Raw genomic sequence first — 18,582 nt, 5'->3', positions numbered from 1 at the left:
GGAAGGAGGCTCGGCATACGCAAAGGCGGGATCGAGCCTCAGGAGTCCCCCCGGATATTCTCGAGCATCCACCCCCCAAAAAAACCAGAGTCTGCCTACTTTATTGCTTTGTGCTCTCACCTCTGACTTTACTGGGGGCTGTCCCCCACCACCATCTCGCTCTCTCTGTCAAAGAGTTAACTTACAGCTCCAATTAATAAAAGTTCCTGGGCAATTAGGAGTGTTTAAATCCAAACCCCTCAGATAGCTCTCTAACTCGCCTGACAAGTTTACCTGGACTCCTACAGCTATGCATACGATTGTTTACAGTCTCCCAGCCTCGAGAGGCACGGGAAGCTTAAGATATTCAAATAGCTTAGAGCCTCTCAGAGAGTTAGAAACTGTCAGAATAAAACTAGTAAAAGATTTCATTGATGAGCCAATGCTTGTTGCCAAGTTTTCACATCCCCTGAATTGTATCCTTGAATGTGTATTAATTAATAGTTGGTATGTAGAAAAAATAAGTAGTGGCCTTGGTATTAGTAACTTTAGACCCTTAAGGTAATAAATTCTTTCCCTTTGTTGTAAACCCATTACACATCCGCCCTATAGGAATGCAATTTTATCTTCAGAAGATGGCGCCAAACCTTAAAATAATTACTCTTAGAGAAAATAAGTCTTACGGTTGATAAGTCTTTGTCAAGAGTCATAAAATGTTAATAGGCCTTCTGGCCAGAAGATGATGTAAATCATCTAAACCATTTGTATACGATAAATTTGCAGGAAAGAAACCCTGGTTTTTGATAAGGATCAAAGACTGCTGACTTTGCATCCCCTATTATCCTCTATGTGTAATTTAGGGTATATAAGCCCCTGTTGAAAATAAAGCTACGGGCCTTGCTCACCAAAACTTGGTCTCCCCATGTCATTCTTCCCCTCAATTTCCAGCTGAGTCTCCATCTGGAGCGCAGATATCCTCTGCGACCATTTATTTGCCTGGGCTTCTAAGACCCACTCGAGAAGGTGTCTAAGGTGGGGCACCTTCCGCTATTCGAGAGGGCGCCTGCGGCCTCCATGGTCAGAGCTAACCTGGTGTCACGGGTTATATTGATTTTCCGCGTAAACCAAGCTACTCAGCTTCTTTTCTCCACTGAATTTTCCTACTGAGCTATCCTCATTCTATTACTCTTTATATCTCTAATTAACATTTGAATAGGTCGCCAACGCCATCTCCCCTTCGAATACCCTGGATCAGCCAGGGCTGGACCTCGGCAATTAAATACTCCAATTAAAAAGACAAAGACTGTCAACTGGGTTATAAAAGCAAACAAAATCCAGTTATACACTTGTGAGAAGAAAAACACACTTTAAATATAAGGGAAAAGGCACATAAGATATAAAAGGACAGACAAAGAAATACTATGCAAACATTAATCAAAGTAGGCTGATGTTGCTATACTTATCTTCCACAAAATAAGCTTTAAACAGGTAGTATATAAAGATGAATATTATATGACATTAGGAGTGATTCAACAGTGTATACACTGTATACAACTAACACAACCTCAATATCTATAAAGCAAAAACTGGGAGATTCTGACAAAGCTCTCTTCATAACTGATGGAGCAAGCAGATGGAAAACCAAACCAAAAAATCAGTACAGAGGATTTAGCTGAACTCCCCCTCAGTGGACTTGCAGCACTTGCCTCATGCACACGTGGAATGTGTATCTGAGTAGACCATGTGCTTGAGCACAGAGCAAGTCTCAGTGAAATAACAGAGTATGTTTTCTGGTCACAGAATTAAAGCAAAAATCAATAAAGAAGAATGAGAAAATCTCCATTTCTTTGAAAGTGAATCAATGAACTTGTAAATAATTCCATGTCAAAGAAGATATAATACTGGAGATCAAAAAATATTTGTAGCTGAATAATGAAAATACAAATGTGGGATGACAGTACTTAAAGAGTATTAAAAAGAGCACTCAAAAAGCAGTAGTTAATAAGAAATATATAGTGTTAGATGAACAGATTAGACAAGAAACCTGAAAATCAGTAACCTAAGCTTTATCTCAAGAAGCTGGAAAAGGAACAGAAAATTCAAACTTAAGGAAGATAAAGAACACAAAAACAGAAATGAAACCGATAGAAAACTCAGAAATAAACCCATGCACCCATGGGCACCTGATCTATCACAAAGGAGGCAAGAATATCCAATGGAGAAAAGACAGTCTCTTCAATAAGTGGTGCTGGGAAAACTGGACAACTACATGTAAAAGGGTGAAATTAGAACATTCTCTAACACACACACACAAATAAACTCAAATGGATCAAAGACCGAAATGTAAGGCTAGACACCATAAAAACTCTTACAGGAAAACATAGGCAAAACAGTCTTTGACATAAACTGCAGCAAGATCTTTTTGGATCCACCTCCTAGACTATTGAAAATAGAAACAAAAATAAGCAAATGGGAACTAATTATGCTTAAAAGCTTTTGCACAGCAAAGTAAACCACGAACAAAACAAAAAGACAACCCACAGAATGGGAGAAAACATGTGCAGACAAAGCGACTGGCAAGGGACTAGTCTCCAAAATAAACAAACAGCTCATGCAGCTCTATGTCAAAAAAAAGAGAAAGAAACAACCCAATCAAAAAATGGGCGGAAGATCTAAATAGTTCTTTCTTCAAAGAAGACATACAGATGGCCAAAAAGCACATGAAAAGATGCTTAACATCACTAATTATCCGAGAAATGCAAATCAAAACTACAATAAGGTATCACCCCACACCTGTCAGAAAGCCCATCACCAAAAGATCTACAAACAATAAATACTGGAGAGAGTGTTGGTGGGAATGTAAATTGGTACAACCACTATGGAGAACAGGATGCAGATTCTTTAAAAAACTAAAAGTAGAGCCACCATATGATCCAGCAATCCCACTCCTGGGTATATATCCAGAGAAAACTGTAATTCAAAAAGATACATGCACCCCAATGTTCACTGCAGCACTATTTACAAATGTCCATCAAAAGAGGAATGGATAAAGAAGATGTGGTACAGATATACAATGGAATATGAGTCATAAAATAGAAGAAAATAATGCCATTTGCAACAACACAAATGGACCTAGAGATTATCATACTATGTGAAGTCAGTCAAATACCGTGGTATTACTCATATGGGAAATCTAATTTTTAAAAATGATACAAATGAACTTATTTACAAAACAGAAACACTCACAGATTTTGAAAACAAACTTATGTTTACCAAAAGGGAAATGCTGGACGCAGGGGATAAATTAGGAGTTTGGGATTAACATGCACACACTGCTATATATAAAATAGATAACTAACTAGGACCTACTCTATAACACAGGGCACTCTACTCAATATTCTATAATAAACTATATGGGGAACGAATCTGAAAGCATATGAATAAATGCATACCTGATTCACTTCGCTGTATACCTGAAACTAACAACACTGTAAAGCAACTGTACACCAATAAAAAATTTTTTTAAAGATAAAGGAAGGAAAGATGAGAGTAGACATCATGAAATGGAAAACAAACACACAACAGAGAAAGTTCAAGTCAGAATCTGACTCTTTGAAAAGATTAATGAAATAAACTCCTAACAAAACTGCTCAAGGAAAATAAAGGTTAATACAAAAACGCTCACACTACTATGGGTATATATTTAAAATGCGTATTTAGGGGCTATAAATATGAGTTTGCCTCCAAATAACAGGTTTTCTGGGTTCAGAAATATTCAAAACTACAGGTTTTCTAGGCTCAGACACCAGTAGAGACCATGATAGAAAAAAAGTTAGCATGTGGTTGATGTTGTTAGCCTTCACACCCCAGACTGGCGTTTTAGGGCAGACCCAAAACATTAAAGTTTAATAATGAGAATAAAGCACCCATATAAAACAGCAACACTCTCCAATCACCCTGCCTCACCTCTCCACTCCCACCCTCAACACACACACACGTCCATAAATCCCCTAGACTGCTTTTTCTCCATGCTCTTACAACCACCAAACAAGCTATATTTGTTATCCACTCCTGCCCCTTCTCCCTCCAACTCCCCAACGAGAAAATAAGCTGAAGACGGGGACTGGTTTGTTTTGTCCTCTATTACATCCGTGCCGAGAACATTCCCCAACACGTAACCGATACTCAAGCAGTAACTAGTGGGCTGGATGAATTCTGTCCTCCTTTTTAACCCTCAGTGTTGACCATCACAGCGTCCACAGTTGAGAAATGAAATCTCCTCCTGTTCCAAACCCAGTCCCATGCATCCACCCTGACTGAATTTTAACTCAGTCCTATTAGACTATGACATATACTATTTTTTAAGCTGTTCAAATCTAAGAAAAATAATTACATTTTAATCCTATCGCCCAAGGCAACAGTGTGACACAGAGCCAGGAGCCACCATCCCTTTCACTATTATGGAATACCAGTGACAGAAAAAGTAACGAATTCAAACTAATGCCTATGGGAATGAGAGCTCAGAGAAATCATCTAACAAAACAGTTTTTAAAAATCTAAAAGTACCTTATAAAACTTGTGATGTACACATGCACGAAAGTTGCCATCAAGTACTGGCAATCAAATCTGTCCATTATCCCGCCATGTCCAGGAATGGTGTTTGCAAAATCCTTCAGGAAAAAAAAACCAACAAACATATTAGTAAATTCTCAAAAATCACCTGCTATAAAATTTCTATCTGTAAATGTCTCCTTGACATCACGGACTTCAAGGAAAATACTTTACTATTGGATTTTCCTATTAAATATAAGGGCTTCCCTGGTGGCTCAGACAGTAAAGAATCCACCCACAATGCGGGAGACGGTTCGATCCCTGAGTTGGGACGATCTCCTGGAGGAGAGCATGGCAACCCACTGTAAGCATTCTTGCTTGGAGAATCCCCACAGACAAAGGAACCTGGCGGGCTACAGTCCATGAGGTCGCAAAGAGTCAGACTCTACTGAGCGACTAAGCACACATAAATACAAACTTATTAGAACATATCCAACAGATTTAAACCGTACCTTTGGAATATGTTAGAATCATGCTGGAATGGTTACTGAACTGACCCACAGCTTTCTATGTTGTTGCTGCTTCCTTTTTAGGGATCCAACCCACACCCGCTGTGGAAGCAGGGGGGTCTTAACCATTGGGCTGCCACGGAAGTCCCAAGCCAAAGCTTTCAAATAACACTATTTAAATATTGAATCAATCTAGTACTAACTTTTTTCAGTTAATAAAACTTTTTCTAAATAAAAAAAGCTGTCAGCTATTACTAATCGTATATCCTGCTCTTCTGTTTTATCAGCAACTATTGGGAGGGTGCTATTTTAGTGTTGTTGACAGATGTACAACTGGTTCTAGCTCATGTTTATCCTAATAGTTCTTATGCTGAAATAAATATTTTACTACTGTGATGAATATTTCTTCTTTTTTTTAAGTGTTGGGGTACAAAAGAAAATCAAAACAGCTAATTAATTTGGGACATGTTAGTCCATTAAATGGCCAAATGGAGGGACTCATTAATCAGCCTCTGCAAGTTGACCTTGAACAGATCTATCCAGGAAATGGAAATGTGTCAGTGCCCAGGAAATGGAAATGACCAACTGTTCTTCTCATTTACTCAGGCAACCTGAAAAACGTCTAAAATGTAACCGCAATTATACCTTCATTTCAGACATGAAAAGAAATCTCATCATTCAACAAGAAACCTTGGACTGGAGACTATTAAAGCAAATAAAATAGCTAGCGGGAAGCTGCTGTGTATTCCACAAGGAGCTCAGTTTGATGCTCTGTGATGACCTTGAGGAGTAGGATCGCGGGGGGCGGGGGTTGGATGGAAGCTCAAGAGGGAGGGACATATGTATACATAGAGTAGACTCACGTTGGTGCACAGCAGAAACTAACATAACACTGTAAAGCAATTATGCACGCGTGCCAAGTCACTTCGGTCATGTACAATACTCCACAACCCCATGGACACAGCCTGCTAGGCTCCTCTGTTCATGGGATTCTCCAGGCAAGAATACTGGAGTGGCAATCCAATAAATAAATAAATGAAAATACCATTCTAAACATAACATTTCTCCCTTTGAAAAAATGATCGAAAAACTCTTGGGTTAATTTTTTGCCAACACATTTCCTTCCGTCTCACCCCTACTGACCCAAGCACGGGAGAACTGTGGTGACTCAGCCCTGCTCTACTCTTTGCAGCCTTTTCAGGCCTCTTGTCTTGCACAGCTACTGCTGTGGCCCTTTGTGGATATAAATTATCTCCCCAAGTAGGTGGTGAGCATCAGTGCGGACAACATCTTGCACATTTCTGTGTATTATATGCACCTAAGGTAGGATGTCCCCGTTGCAAATGCTCTCTGAGTTCAGGTACTTATTTCCCTGGGATCTGGCCCCATCCACTCTGTAGTCCAATCTACTCTCTACTGTGGCCATGCTCTTCTTCTTCACCTTCCCTCTGTGAAGGCTCCTCTGCTCCAGTGCTTTCCCTGGAACTCCCTTCCTTCAATTTCTCTGCAGGACTCATCATCCTTTCCCCAGATCCCTGCTCAAACATCACCTCCTCAAAGAAGCCTGCCCAGATTGCCCCCACCTGCAGAAGCCACTCTAACTCCCGACGGCACAACAGTCAAGTCTTAGTGAAGCCACGTGAGGAAAGCTGAGATAATAGGCCATTATTTCACTTTATGAGATTCTAACTTAAAACACAGGGCTGATTTTAAGTATCTGGAACAGGGACCAGCAGACTATGTCCCACAGACCAAATCCAGCCCACTGCCTGTTTTCTGTAAGTAAAGTTTATTAAAACACAGCCACACCCATTCATTGATATTTTGTCCATGGGACTCTCTCACTACCATGGAAGAATTCAGAGTTGAGTGGTTTGCAACAGCACTACTATTAACAGATGGCTTGGCCTTTACAGAAAGAGTCTGATGCCCCTTGATCTGGAGAATCCACAGTCACAGATCCCAGGACTCTCCTGCATGTCCCTTCGTGGGACATGCAGGACACTACACTTAACACAATTCGTGGCCGGATTCTTGGATGAACACCTGCAGGACCAAGATTCTGTGTCTGTCCCAATATTAAGGGACATGTGCCATTTCAAGAAGAGAGGGTGATGTGATACTTTAAGATGCATTAACATGGCACGACCAAAACCTAACAAGAAAGAAGATACTCTGTAAGGCTGACACATACAGGGTGGAAAAGCTTTTGCCCAGGGGCTTAACGTGGGAGACCAAAAGAGAACCAATTCCAACCGTCTTACATGCTCTAATCATATTCTATAACACTCTAACAAAGAATCTAGACACATACCTTGATTTTGAAAGCTCTTTTGAATCCGCTGGCAAAGAAGCCTCCGAATGGACCAATCAAAGATGCAAACGTGGAAAGAGCAATGCTGTGTATCTGGAAAGGGTACATGCTCACTGTTTCCTAAAGAGGTTAAAAAAAAAAAAAAAAAGAGGGGTTGGAGCTAACTGCATGAGAAATGTATCTGAGCATGCCACCTAAACTAAGAACCGTGATATAAACAGGAACTCAAGAGCATATGCCATATTTTTATTAATTTCACAAATTTTCAAGATCACAGGAAAAAAATCAATGTTGTAAGCTCGTACTATCCTTTGTTTATTCAGCCTATATGCCCCATTCCCTCTGTAAGGATACTGAAAGCACCTGGTGTACGAAAATCTAACAGGCTGCTTTCTAATCTGTCTAGGGATTTATACATCACTTGGGTTGCAGGATCACCAAAACTCAATTAATCTCTGAAATTGTTTTTTACAGTTGTTTCTGTAATCATATAATATATATTTTGATTGTGCATTTTATTTAGCTTTAGTCTTATATGACAAAATGAGGGGAAAGTTGATCCTTCTTTTAAAATTAAGTTAAATGCTGTGGAAACACCTGAAAGTAAAATGCTTAAAAAGGCTGACAAAATGAGCATCAGGAAGACAATCATAAAAGATTTAGAGAAAAAATCATAAAAATCGAGAAGAATTCTACAGTCAAATTATTTCGTAAATTCTTAGTTCTTAGTCCACTTTAAACAAACTGAAATTACACATTTGAGAAAGTGCATCATGGGTGTGATTTACAAAAGATCACTAAGAACTCCAATCTTTGGACTTGTTCTCAAAGCAATGGGCTCATCCCAATCAAAGACTGACAGAATCAAAGAATTCTCTAGCAGATAACAGATGGCTTGAACACTGAAAAAATTCTCGCAATCAGTGTATCTAGCATTCAAGTAGAGAAATAATTTGTTGGTTAACCTTTTCTTCTCAAAAATTAACTTCAGTTAATAATAAAATACTTCAAGGAATCCCTGAAACAGGTGGTCCAGTGGCTAGGACTTAGTGCTTTCCCTGCTGGGGCCTGGGTTCAATTCCTGGTCAGGGAATTAAGAGCTAGCAAACCATGAGGCATCACAAAAAAGAAGTTTTAAATTGAATCCATTTATACCAGTTACACATAAAACTCATTATAACTTATCACTGCTTTGTAGAAATCTAAAAGATGCTGAAAGATGTTTCTAAGACAAACACAAAATAAATTACCACCAGTATTCAAACCATTAGGCAAGTAAGTTTCTAACGGATAATTAGTTTGTGATAGTAATATTCATTTTATGTTCAAGAAGGGGAAACCCCCAGAGAATAGGATATACGATTGATGCCAAGCAGTCAGTGAAACCACTTTGGTATTCTATAACTAAAAATTCTGTAGAAATTGATTTCTTGTGAAAATCTTAATTTTACTTTTAAAGGAAGCTTAACCTTCGGGAGGGAGGGTCCCTCCCACGTTTAACTTACCCGTCTCAACACTGCCTTCAGAAAGGGAGGAAGTGAGTAACTCTGAAGCTGAAAAAGTTCTGAGGGTTCACACTCCGTAACGAAGGAGTTTACATCACTTCGGTATTCCACTGGGCAGACAAAGTACTGGTATTTGGACAACACGTAAGCAGCCTAAATGACAAAGTGAGCGTTCATAAAACAGTAAATGGAACAGAAATATGTATATACTAAAATTTTAATGTATATGTGTTGTGTGTCAGAAAGGCCAGAAACAGAATGCCAAGTTTTCCTTGCATTCTCATTCTGCTACGTATATTTAAAGTTAAATGATCATAAGCGACACAATGAAAGACTTTGAAAAGCCATCAGGAAATCAAAAATTTTTGAAAATCAGTGTTATTATAATCTCAGTATGACAATAAGAGGGAAGGGGAAAAAGATAAAAAATTGATTTGAGCATTTAGACAAGCATATAAACAAGCATTATAGCAAGGTTGTACTTTTTTTAAAAAACGTACTTAATGTCAACAGAAGCTAAGAATTATAAAGATATGGGACAGTACAGGGCTGAAGCTTCTTACATAAAGGTTATATTAATTTCATCAATAAAAAATAACCAGTAATTCAAAATTGCTAAGAAAACAGCAGAGGTGAAAAACCCAGAAAATGGTTACTAAATTATTCTTTCTCTGGACGCATCATTGCAATTTTTAAAGCTATCTGTTCTCAGCCACAGAAGAAGATATATAAAAGCAAAATATCTTATTATAAATTTAAAGTGCTAGTTCATTTCCTTTCTCTGCGACACTCACACCATTATATTGCTCAAGAATGGTTAACAGAAGTGTAAATATAACACTGGGAATGGATATATAGTGATTTTGCTTCCAAACAACCAGTTTCCCCAAAATTACTTATTAATATATGCTATGCTATGCTAAGTCACTTCAGTCGTGTCCGACTCTGTGCGACCCCATAGACGGCAGCCCACCAGGCTCCCCTGTCCCTGGGATTCTCCAGGCAAGAACACTGGAGGGGGTTGCCATTGCCTTCTCCAATGCATGAAGGTGAAAAGTGAAAGTGAAGTCGCTCTGTTGTGTCCGACTCATAGCGACCCCATGGGTTGGAGCCTAACAGGCTCCTCCGTCCATGGGATTTTCCAAGCAAGAGTTACTGGAGTGGGGTGCCATTGCCTTCTCAATATATAAATATATATATATATATATATATATATATTTTTCTCATTATTTTATCATGCATCACATTCTTTTAGTATCGCTCTTTATTTTCTTTGGTCCTATCCTTGGTCCTATCCAGTGATATGGCTGTTTAGAATTTCTAAATTGTCTTTAATGATACCAGATTCTTGTAGTAGTATTTAACTTAATAATATTCTAGTTATCCTTGCTTCATACTGTATAAACATTAGATAGGACCAGGTCCCTTTCCATTATCCTATTTATGAATTACTATCAACATTCTACCAAATAAACACTGGCATAATTTTTAAAATTCTACTGGAATTTTCATTGAGAATGAACTAAACTGATAAAGAAAGGAATTATGATGGTTTTCCCATCCAGCCTGGCTCATTTCCATTTATGTGTGTATTTGCTCCCTCTCAAAGCCCCGTGTTGTTAGTAAGTACCCTATATTTGGCTACAGAATATATTCTAGAACTGTTAAGGGACATGACTTAAAAATTAAACTTCCTGGCAGTAATTTTTTGGTATATTTATCTTATATCCAGCCATTTTTCTGTACATTTTCTTGATTCTCACAAGACACCTTTGAATAAAAAACCTAAATTCCATAATTATACACTATTTTTTAAAACATTAACAATATCCATATTCACAGCCAAAAGTGAACATCAATTATTTTTAACAAACTTTTTCTGTAAACTGGGCTCACAGCCACAAACACCCATTAAGTGAAGCAGCTGGCAAGTGTGAAGGAGGCAGAACTTTTCAACATCATTTGCAGTCTCTGCTTTTACTCAAAGCCACCGCCTGTCCCAGCATCTGTGTCCCCCAAAGGCTGCACAGCTATTAGAAACTACCAGAATACAACAAAGGGTCTCAAGCCTAGCTGTGTATGAGAATCAGCTGAGGGAGTTAATTGAGCTGGCAGAGGGCTGGAACATGAATGTTACAGAAGCTCCCCAGTTGATTTTGATACAGGCCAGGATGAGAGCTGCTGGGCTAGAGAATACGGACATACCTCGTTCTATTGCACTCACTTTATTGTGCTTCCCAAGTTTTGTGTTTTTAACAAATTGAAGGTTTATGGCAACCCCGCCTCAAACAAGCCTAACAGCACCATTTTTCCAACAGCAAGACTTTAGCGGAGGAAGTAACTATAAATGTGGTAAAATAGGAAAGAACTGCAATGAGAAGTGGAGCCTGAATAAGGGGGGAATTGCTGCAATCTCCTTATACAACTGCCATGGATGAGGAATCACTTGTGATGAATGAGGAAACAAAGTGGTTTCTTGAGAGGAGCTCTATTCCTGGTGAAGATGCTGTGAAGACTGTTGAAATGACAACAAAGGCTATAGGCGATGACATAACCTTGTTTGATAAAGCAGCAGCAGGATTTGAGAAGACGGACTCCACTTCTGAAGGAAGTCATGCTGAGGGCAAAATGCTATCAGCATTGCACGCTACAGAGAGATCATTCACGAAAGAAGAGACAATCAGCACGGCGTACTTCACTGTTGTCTTATTTTAAGAGATTTCCAGAGCCACCACAGCCTTTAACAACCACCATCCTGATCAGTCAGCAGCATCACCATCAGGGCAAGGTTCTCCACCAGCAAAAAGATGACTTACTGAAGGCTCAGACGATGGTTAGTTAGAAGGTTTGTTTTTTTTTTTCCTGGGGGGTGGGGGGCCTACAAAGTATTTTAAAATTAAGGTATGTACATTGTTCTTTAAGCTATAATGCGATTCCACACTTAAAGGACTAACAGTAAAATGTAAACGTAACTTTTATACACACTTTATAAAACATTCATGTGACTCACTTTAACCCCACTACTTGCTTTACTGTGGTGGGCTGGAACTGAAGCCACAGTATCTCCAAGGTATGACTGTGGATTCTGTTAAGTGGGCTTCAGTTACTACATTATTAGCATTTTATGGTTTAATGCCTTTAGGTTTAGAATAGATTAATAAACTTGCTACCATTTCTCAAAATATAAAATAAAAATCCGAGTAAAACTCACAATGAATCCAAAGATAACTGTGGAAAAGAAACCACCAATGAATCCTTCCCAAGTCTTCTTAGGAGACAACTGAAAAAGATATTTATTTTTTATATTAAATAAAATTTAAAAGAGTTACTGCACTCACAAAACACAGATACATATGTTCAGTGAATTCCCATAATACCCTGTACACCTCTCCTTTTTCTCGTATTGAAAAGACTTTGCAACGCTTTTTCCCTCAGTCCATGATTGTGTTTAATTTGTGTGAATCTCTCTAGTAGTGTCTAACACATATTAGGCCCTCATACATCTGACATATTGTGAATATCTGTTTCTATAAATTGCCTCAATTTGTTTTCATCACTCAAAGGGCTATAAACTCTATGCTGTAATAACTGTCCCATGATGTTCATGCTTATATAAACTCCCAGAATACTGTAGTTCTTGAAATAAGGCCAAGATCTAGTTATTCTAAGTATACAGGGTCTGTGTTGACTTACTATGGATCAAAAGTAGGACGAGTACAGCAACGCATGAACACTGCAGAGCCCCAGACCATCACATATTCCCAAATGCCGTGCTCACAGCAGACCTCTTTCTGAAATGGCCAAATACTCCATAGCCCAGGTGCAGATTAGCCCCACAAGTGGGCACATATCCTCCTTCCTTTGGTCAGAATATGTCATACTCTATGAAGAAATATATTGTGCTTCTAAGGATACTTTGGTATTTTGTATACCTTTGCAATTTGTTTCAGGTTGCAATTATTGTTTATTAGTCCTTGGAGCATTCAGGGAGAGAAACCCGGAGGAAAGTCTTGAACTTGGTGAAGCAGGAGCAGGAGAAAAAGAGTAGACAGTGCTAACTGCTGAGATGCTCTGGAAAATAAGGACTGGGTTCTGATGATCAGGAAAGCACTCTGGTGGACTCTGTAAGAATCCTTTCAGTGGATCAGTGAGGACGGAAGCCAAACAAATAGCAGAGGGAAGATTCTGACATAGAAATGGGTAATATGCTAAAGTACATGAAGTCTCAGCCCAAAGTTTACAAAGCACAAAGCCTTTCTTGACCAATCTGACAATAATTCCATCATAGGTGAGCAACTGGTATACACCACCTCTTAAGATAATTCAGTATTGTTGTCATGAAACAGCAGCTGACTCAAATTCAAAAGTGCCTGCTGACTATTTTAAAGAGAGCTTATCAAATTAAATTGACCCTATCGTATTGATTTCAGGGTTAACTTGCTTAATTACATCTGGCTGCATTATACAACTAATTCAGCCTTGTAATTCACTAGAAACTGACGCTTAAAATCAAACAGTAAGTCTCCTACAGCCTCTGAGGGCTCCTGAGTCAACAACTTCTCAGCTGGTATAGAATCCTTGACTACTTCACCACTCACTCTTGTGCTGGAGCAACTTTAGAAACTTTAAAAATATATAATTTGCTGGCCAGTGTCCCTACAGCTCAGCTTGACGCTATGTACTGGACTCCTATGTAGGGAAACATTTAAGGAAGGTGTTTTTGAAGGACAAGCAGTCCACACACTCTTCTGGGAACGATAAACTATCCTCACATCACTCTGAACAAACAAGTTTTCTATCCGAATAATTGTCTCAGTTCCTCCAAAAATGCCTTCATGTCATAACTTCCAAACAGCCACTTAATGCATTTGTGGGAATGTCACAGAGGACCTGGCCCAACATATAAACCAAGTAATTCCTTTGTAAGGCCCCAACATGAAAAGCTTTTATTTTCTGAAGCAACCAGTTCTATAAAATGGTCTGTCTTTATATGAGAAATTGATTTTTTTTTTTTTTTACCCCAGACAGGAACTTAAAAATCACTTCACTTCCTTCTTTGCCTCCATTGGCTGCTGTGCTGTGCTAAGTCACTTCAGTCGTGTCCGCCTCTTTGTGACCCCACAAACTGTAGCCCACCAGGCTCCTCTGTCCATTGGATTCTCCAGGCAAGAATGTTGGAGTGGGTTGCCGAGCCCTCCTCCAGGGGATCTTCCTGACCCAGGGATCGAACCCTCGTCTCTTAAGTCTCCTGCATTGGCTGGTGGGTTCTTTACCACTGGTGCCACCCGGGAAGCCAAACAGAACCAAATCTAACACAAAACAACACGGTCTCCTCGTGTGTATTTTCCGGTCTCTGAGCTTCACTTCTCCTTATCACTTGCATTATTCATCGATGGTTTTTATTGTAGAACCTCAATTGTTTTTTTAATGAATTTGGGTATACAAGTCTTGAAAATGGACATGATTATGTGATGCTGGTATATCATACACCTTCAAACAACTCAGTAAAGGAGGAGACAAATGAGATGGCTTGAGAGGAAAGCAAAGTCATGGACAGGCCTGTTCAGAGGGTTGTTGCGAGGAGAATAAAAAAACCACATGACAGCCAAGGGAAAGAAGCCAGGGGAAAATGACATGAGCCTTCACAGAAGAGGATGAATGACGAGGAGTCAAGAGAACAGCTGATGAAAAACCCAGATGGAATCATTGGGAAATGCAGACTTCCACCCTCAACACTGTGGCTGCTGAGGGTAGCTAAGGAAAATCAAAATGCCTGAGAAATCAACAACATGTAACTGCACCAAACTGTTGGGAATTTTTTCCAGTAGCTAATCATCTAGGTTATGGTAAAGGCTTGCTTGTGGTGTTTTTCCATTACCTTAATTAACGGAGTTCTTCCAAAAAAAAATCCAAAAATGTAAGCAGTTATGTCATTGCAAATAACACTTGATATTGGAACAAGGAACCTTAGGGAAAAAAAAAAAAAGTCAGCAGAAAGAAGTCTGTAAGATTAAATGGCAAATATTTACACAGGTTTTGACTCAATGAACCAATGCAATAACCCTTTAGATGACACTGCAGCCTAGTCTAGAACATAACACATGCTAAAAGATGAATAGACACAATAATTATCAACCAAATTTGCCCATTTAGCAGTTAGGCAGAGCAAAATCTATAAACATACTAGAAGAATATTGCTACTGAAAATATTAAATAATCAATTTGACAGTTAATCAATTTCTATAGCTATGGACTTTCAAATTTCCATTTTATGAGGAATGCCAACTAAAAACTGTCACTCGCCATCTGGCTCTACAAGAATTAGGTCACTAGTCACTGCCATTGCTGACCTCTGCTGACCTTTAACACATCCTGAAAGGAATTCAGGGCAAAGGTCAGGAGTAAGGCACTCTGTGCTCCAGGTAAAACTGGCAGAACAGGCCCTCAGAGAGTTAGACAATTTTTTTAGGAGGAGATTTTATGAGGCAAATTGCTTATGTCAGACTCACTCTCATATCTAGAAAAGCACTGAAATCCTTAACAGAGACAGCTACTCCTCGTGACTAGTAGCAACCTTCTGCCAAAATGCGTGCTTGATGGCATGTGTCCCCCTCACTGAAATCGTATGTATACTGACCTCCCCTCTGACCTCCTTAGAGCAGTTCCTCGGAGCCATCTGAAAAACTTTCTCAGAGTTATCTGAGAAACTGTCTCTGGGCTACATAGTCCTCATTTGGCTCCAAATAAAACTTAACTCAATTCTCACATCATGCATCTTTTTTTTTTTCAGTCAATAGGAACAAGTTACAGTAGTATAAAGAATTTTTAAAAGCAGCCTTTCAAAATACAAATGAGTCAGAGTATAATCTGATAAACTTACACCAAGCTCTTGTCCAATCTATCTTAGCCTGCTGCTGCTAAGTCGCGTCAGTCGTATCTGACTCTGTGTGACCCCACAGACGGCAGCCCAACAGGCTCCTCTGTCCCTGGGATTCTCCAGGCAAGAACAGAGGAGTGGGTTGCCATTTCCTTCTCCATTGCATGAAAGTGAAAAGTGAAAGTGAAGTCACTCAGTCATGTCCGACTCTGTGCGGCCCCAAGGACTGTAGCCCACCAGGCTCCTCTGTCCATGGGATTCTCCAGGCAAGAGTACTGGAGTGGGTTGCCATTGCCTTCTCCATTGCATGAAAGTGAAAAGTGAAAGTGAAGTCACTCAGTTGTGTCCAACTCTGTGCAGCCCCAAGGACTGTAGCCCACCAGGCTCCTCTGTCCATGGGATTATCCAGGCAAGAGTACTGGGGTGGGGTGCCACTGCCTTCTCCGTCTATCTTAGCCCACAGGGGCATTAAACCCTACTAACTGTACAGAACCTACTAATTTCAGTGACTGCCTCCCATCAATGAAAAGTTTGTATATGGAAGGCAGTCTTAAAATGATTCCAATTTTTTGCACACATATACATAAAAAAACACCAACCTGTCAAGGAAACAAATTTATCTTGACTAAACTTACCGATTATAAAAGTTTTTAGTTACTGTGTTTCAAAAGAAGGTGGAAAAAATATGGTCAGATTTCTTAAAATCTTAAGTTTTTCTCCACTCTTATTTTTAAATAATAATAATTGTTTTAACTTAAGCTAATTTTTCAGAGAAGGCAATGGCACCCCACTCCAGTACTCTTGCCTGGAAAATCCCATGGACGGGGGAGCCTGGTGGGCTGCCGTCTAGGGGGTCGCACAGAGTTGGACACGACTGAAGTGACTTAGCAGCAGCAGCAGCAGCAGCAGCAAGCTAATTTTTAACTAATAAAAATGCTTTCTCAATCTGCAAGCCACTCCAAGTAAGTTACTAGCAAGTAACTCCAAATACTTGAAACCTGGATACTCTACACCTCTACAAAGGCAGAGGAGAACTAACCCACCTTTCACCCAAAGAAAATGCATTGCCAGCTCACTGTCTGCTGAAAAGCAAACTTTCCCCTTCTTCTTGCATTCCATGTAAACAGTACACTCTTTAAACTCGACTCTTTGTTTTTAAAAGAGAGTCATGTTAAAGTATAGTAACACCTGAAAATGTATTTAATTATTTGGAGCTTTTATGAGGATTTTCTGCATTTTACTGAAAACCTGAAAAAGGAAGTTTTCCAGTTGATAACAAAGCATTTGTCTTCAGTGGTCAAACAGTTAGAAGTGAAGTCACTCAGTCGTGTCCGACTCTTTGTGACCTTACGGACTATAGCCTGCCAGGCTCCTCCATCCGTGGGCTTTATCAGGCAAGAATAGTGGAGTGGGTTGCCATTTCCTTCACCAGGGGATTCTTCCCGACTCAGGGATTGAACCCGGGTCTCCTGCATTGCAGGCAGACTCTTTACGGCCTGAGCCACCAGGGAATCCAGTCAAACAGTTAAGGGGAACTTATTTTAATGGAAAAGAATGACAACAAATAGGACATTTTAGTAGAAATCCCTGTAAGAAACTGTCCAGGGTAAAAGAGCTTTCAAAGTGCTATAAATATATATAAATATAAAGCAGCATATACTGTCCCCTTACCATATCATGCCTTCAAACAGATTTTGGATGACAAGATGTGACTGAGTAACTGTTATCAGTAAGGTGACATGAGTCCATGCGAACTGTTAATAGCCCAACAACACAACAGTAATGAGCACAAGAGATCAGGGCAGGCCACGAAGCAACAGCAAATTCCTAGCACGACTACTGGTCAAATTTCATAAGATAAGGTCATACAAAATAAATGCCATTAGTAAATTACCTTCATTTTGGTGCCTCCTGAAACCTGAGAACCATGAAAAATATTCAACAAAGTAACCTTAATTTACACAAAAATGGAATGCTAGTAATACCGAGCTACACATCTATTAACAAATATACCATCATCTTGAACCATGAGATTAAAGTGGTAATGACAAGCTTGCAGTATTGCTCTGGCATTCAGATAAGAACTAAAATTCTACTCTGACTGCATTCTCTAGTTACTAGAAACGCTGAAAACGATTTTTCCCTGAGTTCACTATGGTTAACATTTTCCCATAAAGAGTTATTTATAACTTCAAATGATTCAAACCAGCAGGGAGCAATTGCCCTTAAATCCAATCTTTTCATACTTGAAAGCTGATCTTCACAGCTCTGTTCAATGACAGTATTCCATTTTAAATTGTCAAAAGGCGTCTGTTTCATCAATTCTGAGAGACAGCCACTTTAGCTACTTTTAGCGTCATTAATATGAGTAGAATGTGAACAAAAAGGGCTAATATTTCTATGTATTAGTCTCATAATTTTTTTTCTTTTTTGCCGCACAGCATGCAGGATCTCAGTTCCCCAATCAAGGATCAAACCTGCAACCCCTGCATTGGAATTGTGGAGGCTTAACCACTGGACCGCCAGGGAAGTCTCTCATAATTTTCATTGAAAGTTATAAAAGGACTTTTCAAAATTCTTATTTTGATTTATTCATAATAAACCTATCTTTCATTTCAGCAAACAGTGTATTACATTGGTTGTTCTGTTTTGTTTTCATCTGCTTAAGTGATCCAATTCTGTCTTGGATTGCTTCAATATGCATAAATGATTTTTCCCAATAGGTACCATCTTCATAGCAGATTCTATTATTTCTAATTTGTCTTGATGGTTTCTAGATTTTAACTGAGAATTTTACTGTTTCCTTTTTCTCAAGATCCCCAGAAATTAGAAATGTAAGAAATACTA

The 18,582-nt window shown here is 39.2% G+C and overlaps 1 protein-coding gene across 1 annotated transcript in view; it reads right to left on the bottom strand.

Annotated features, from left to right (window-relative positions):
- CDS1 (CDP-diacylglycerol synthase 1) overlaps positions 1–18,582 on the bottom strand; it is a 78,386-nt gene that overhangs the window by 5,567 nt on the left and 54,237 nt on the right. Inside the window, exons 7-12 of the mRNA XM_005892757.3 lie at positions 17,407–17,489; positions 14,737–14,824; positions 12,070–12,138; positions 8,859–9,011; positions 7,354–7,473; positions 4,546–4,649 (exon numbers count right to left, since the gene is read on the bottom strand). Coding sequence (XP_005892819.3) covers positions 4,546–4,649; positions 7,354–7,473; positions 8,859–9,011; positions 12,070–12,138; positions 14,737–14,824; positions 17,407–17,489 — 617 coding nt within the window. The remainder of the gene's footprint in view (positions 1–4,545; positions 4,650–7,353; positions 7,474–8,858; positions 9,012–12,069; positions 12,139–14,736; positions 14,825–17,406; positions 17,490–18,582) is intronic.

Source organism: Bos mutus, chromosome 6 (genome assembly GCF_027580195.1).
Source record: "Bos mutus isolate GX-2022 chromosome 6, NWIPB_WYAK_1.1, whole genome shotgun sequence".
Classification (NCBI taxonomy): Eukaryota; Metazoa; Chordata; class Mammalia; order Artiodactyla; family Bovidae; genus Bos; species Bos mutus.
Note: the sequence above shows the minus strand (reverse complement) of the source record. Positions and strands in the feature narration are given on the sequence as shown.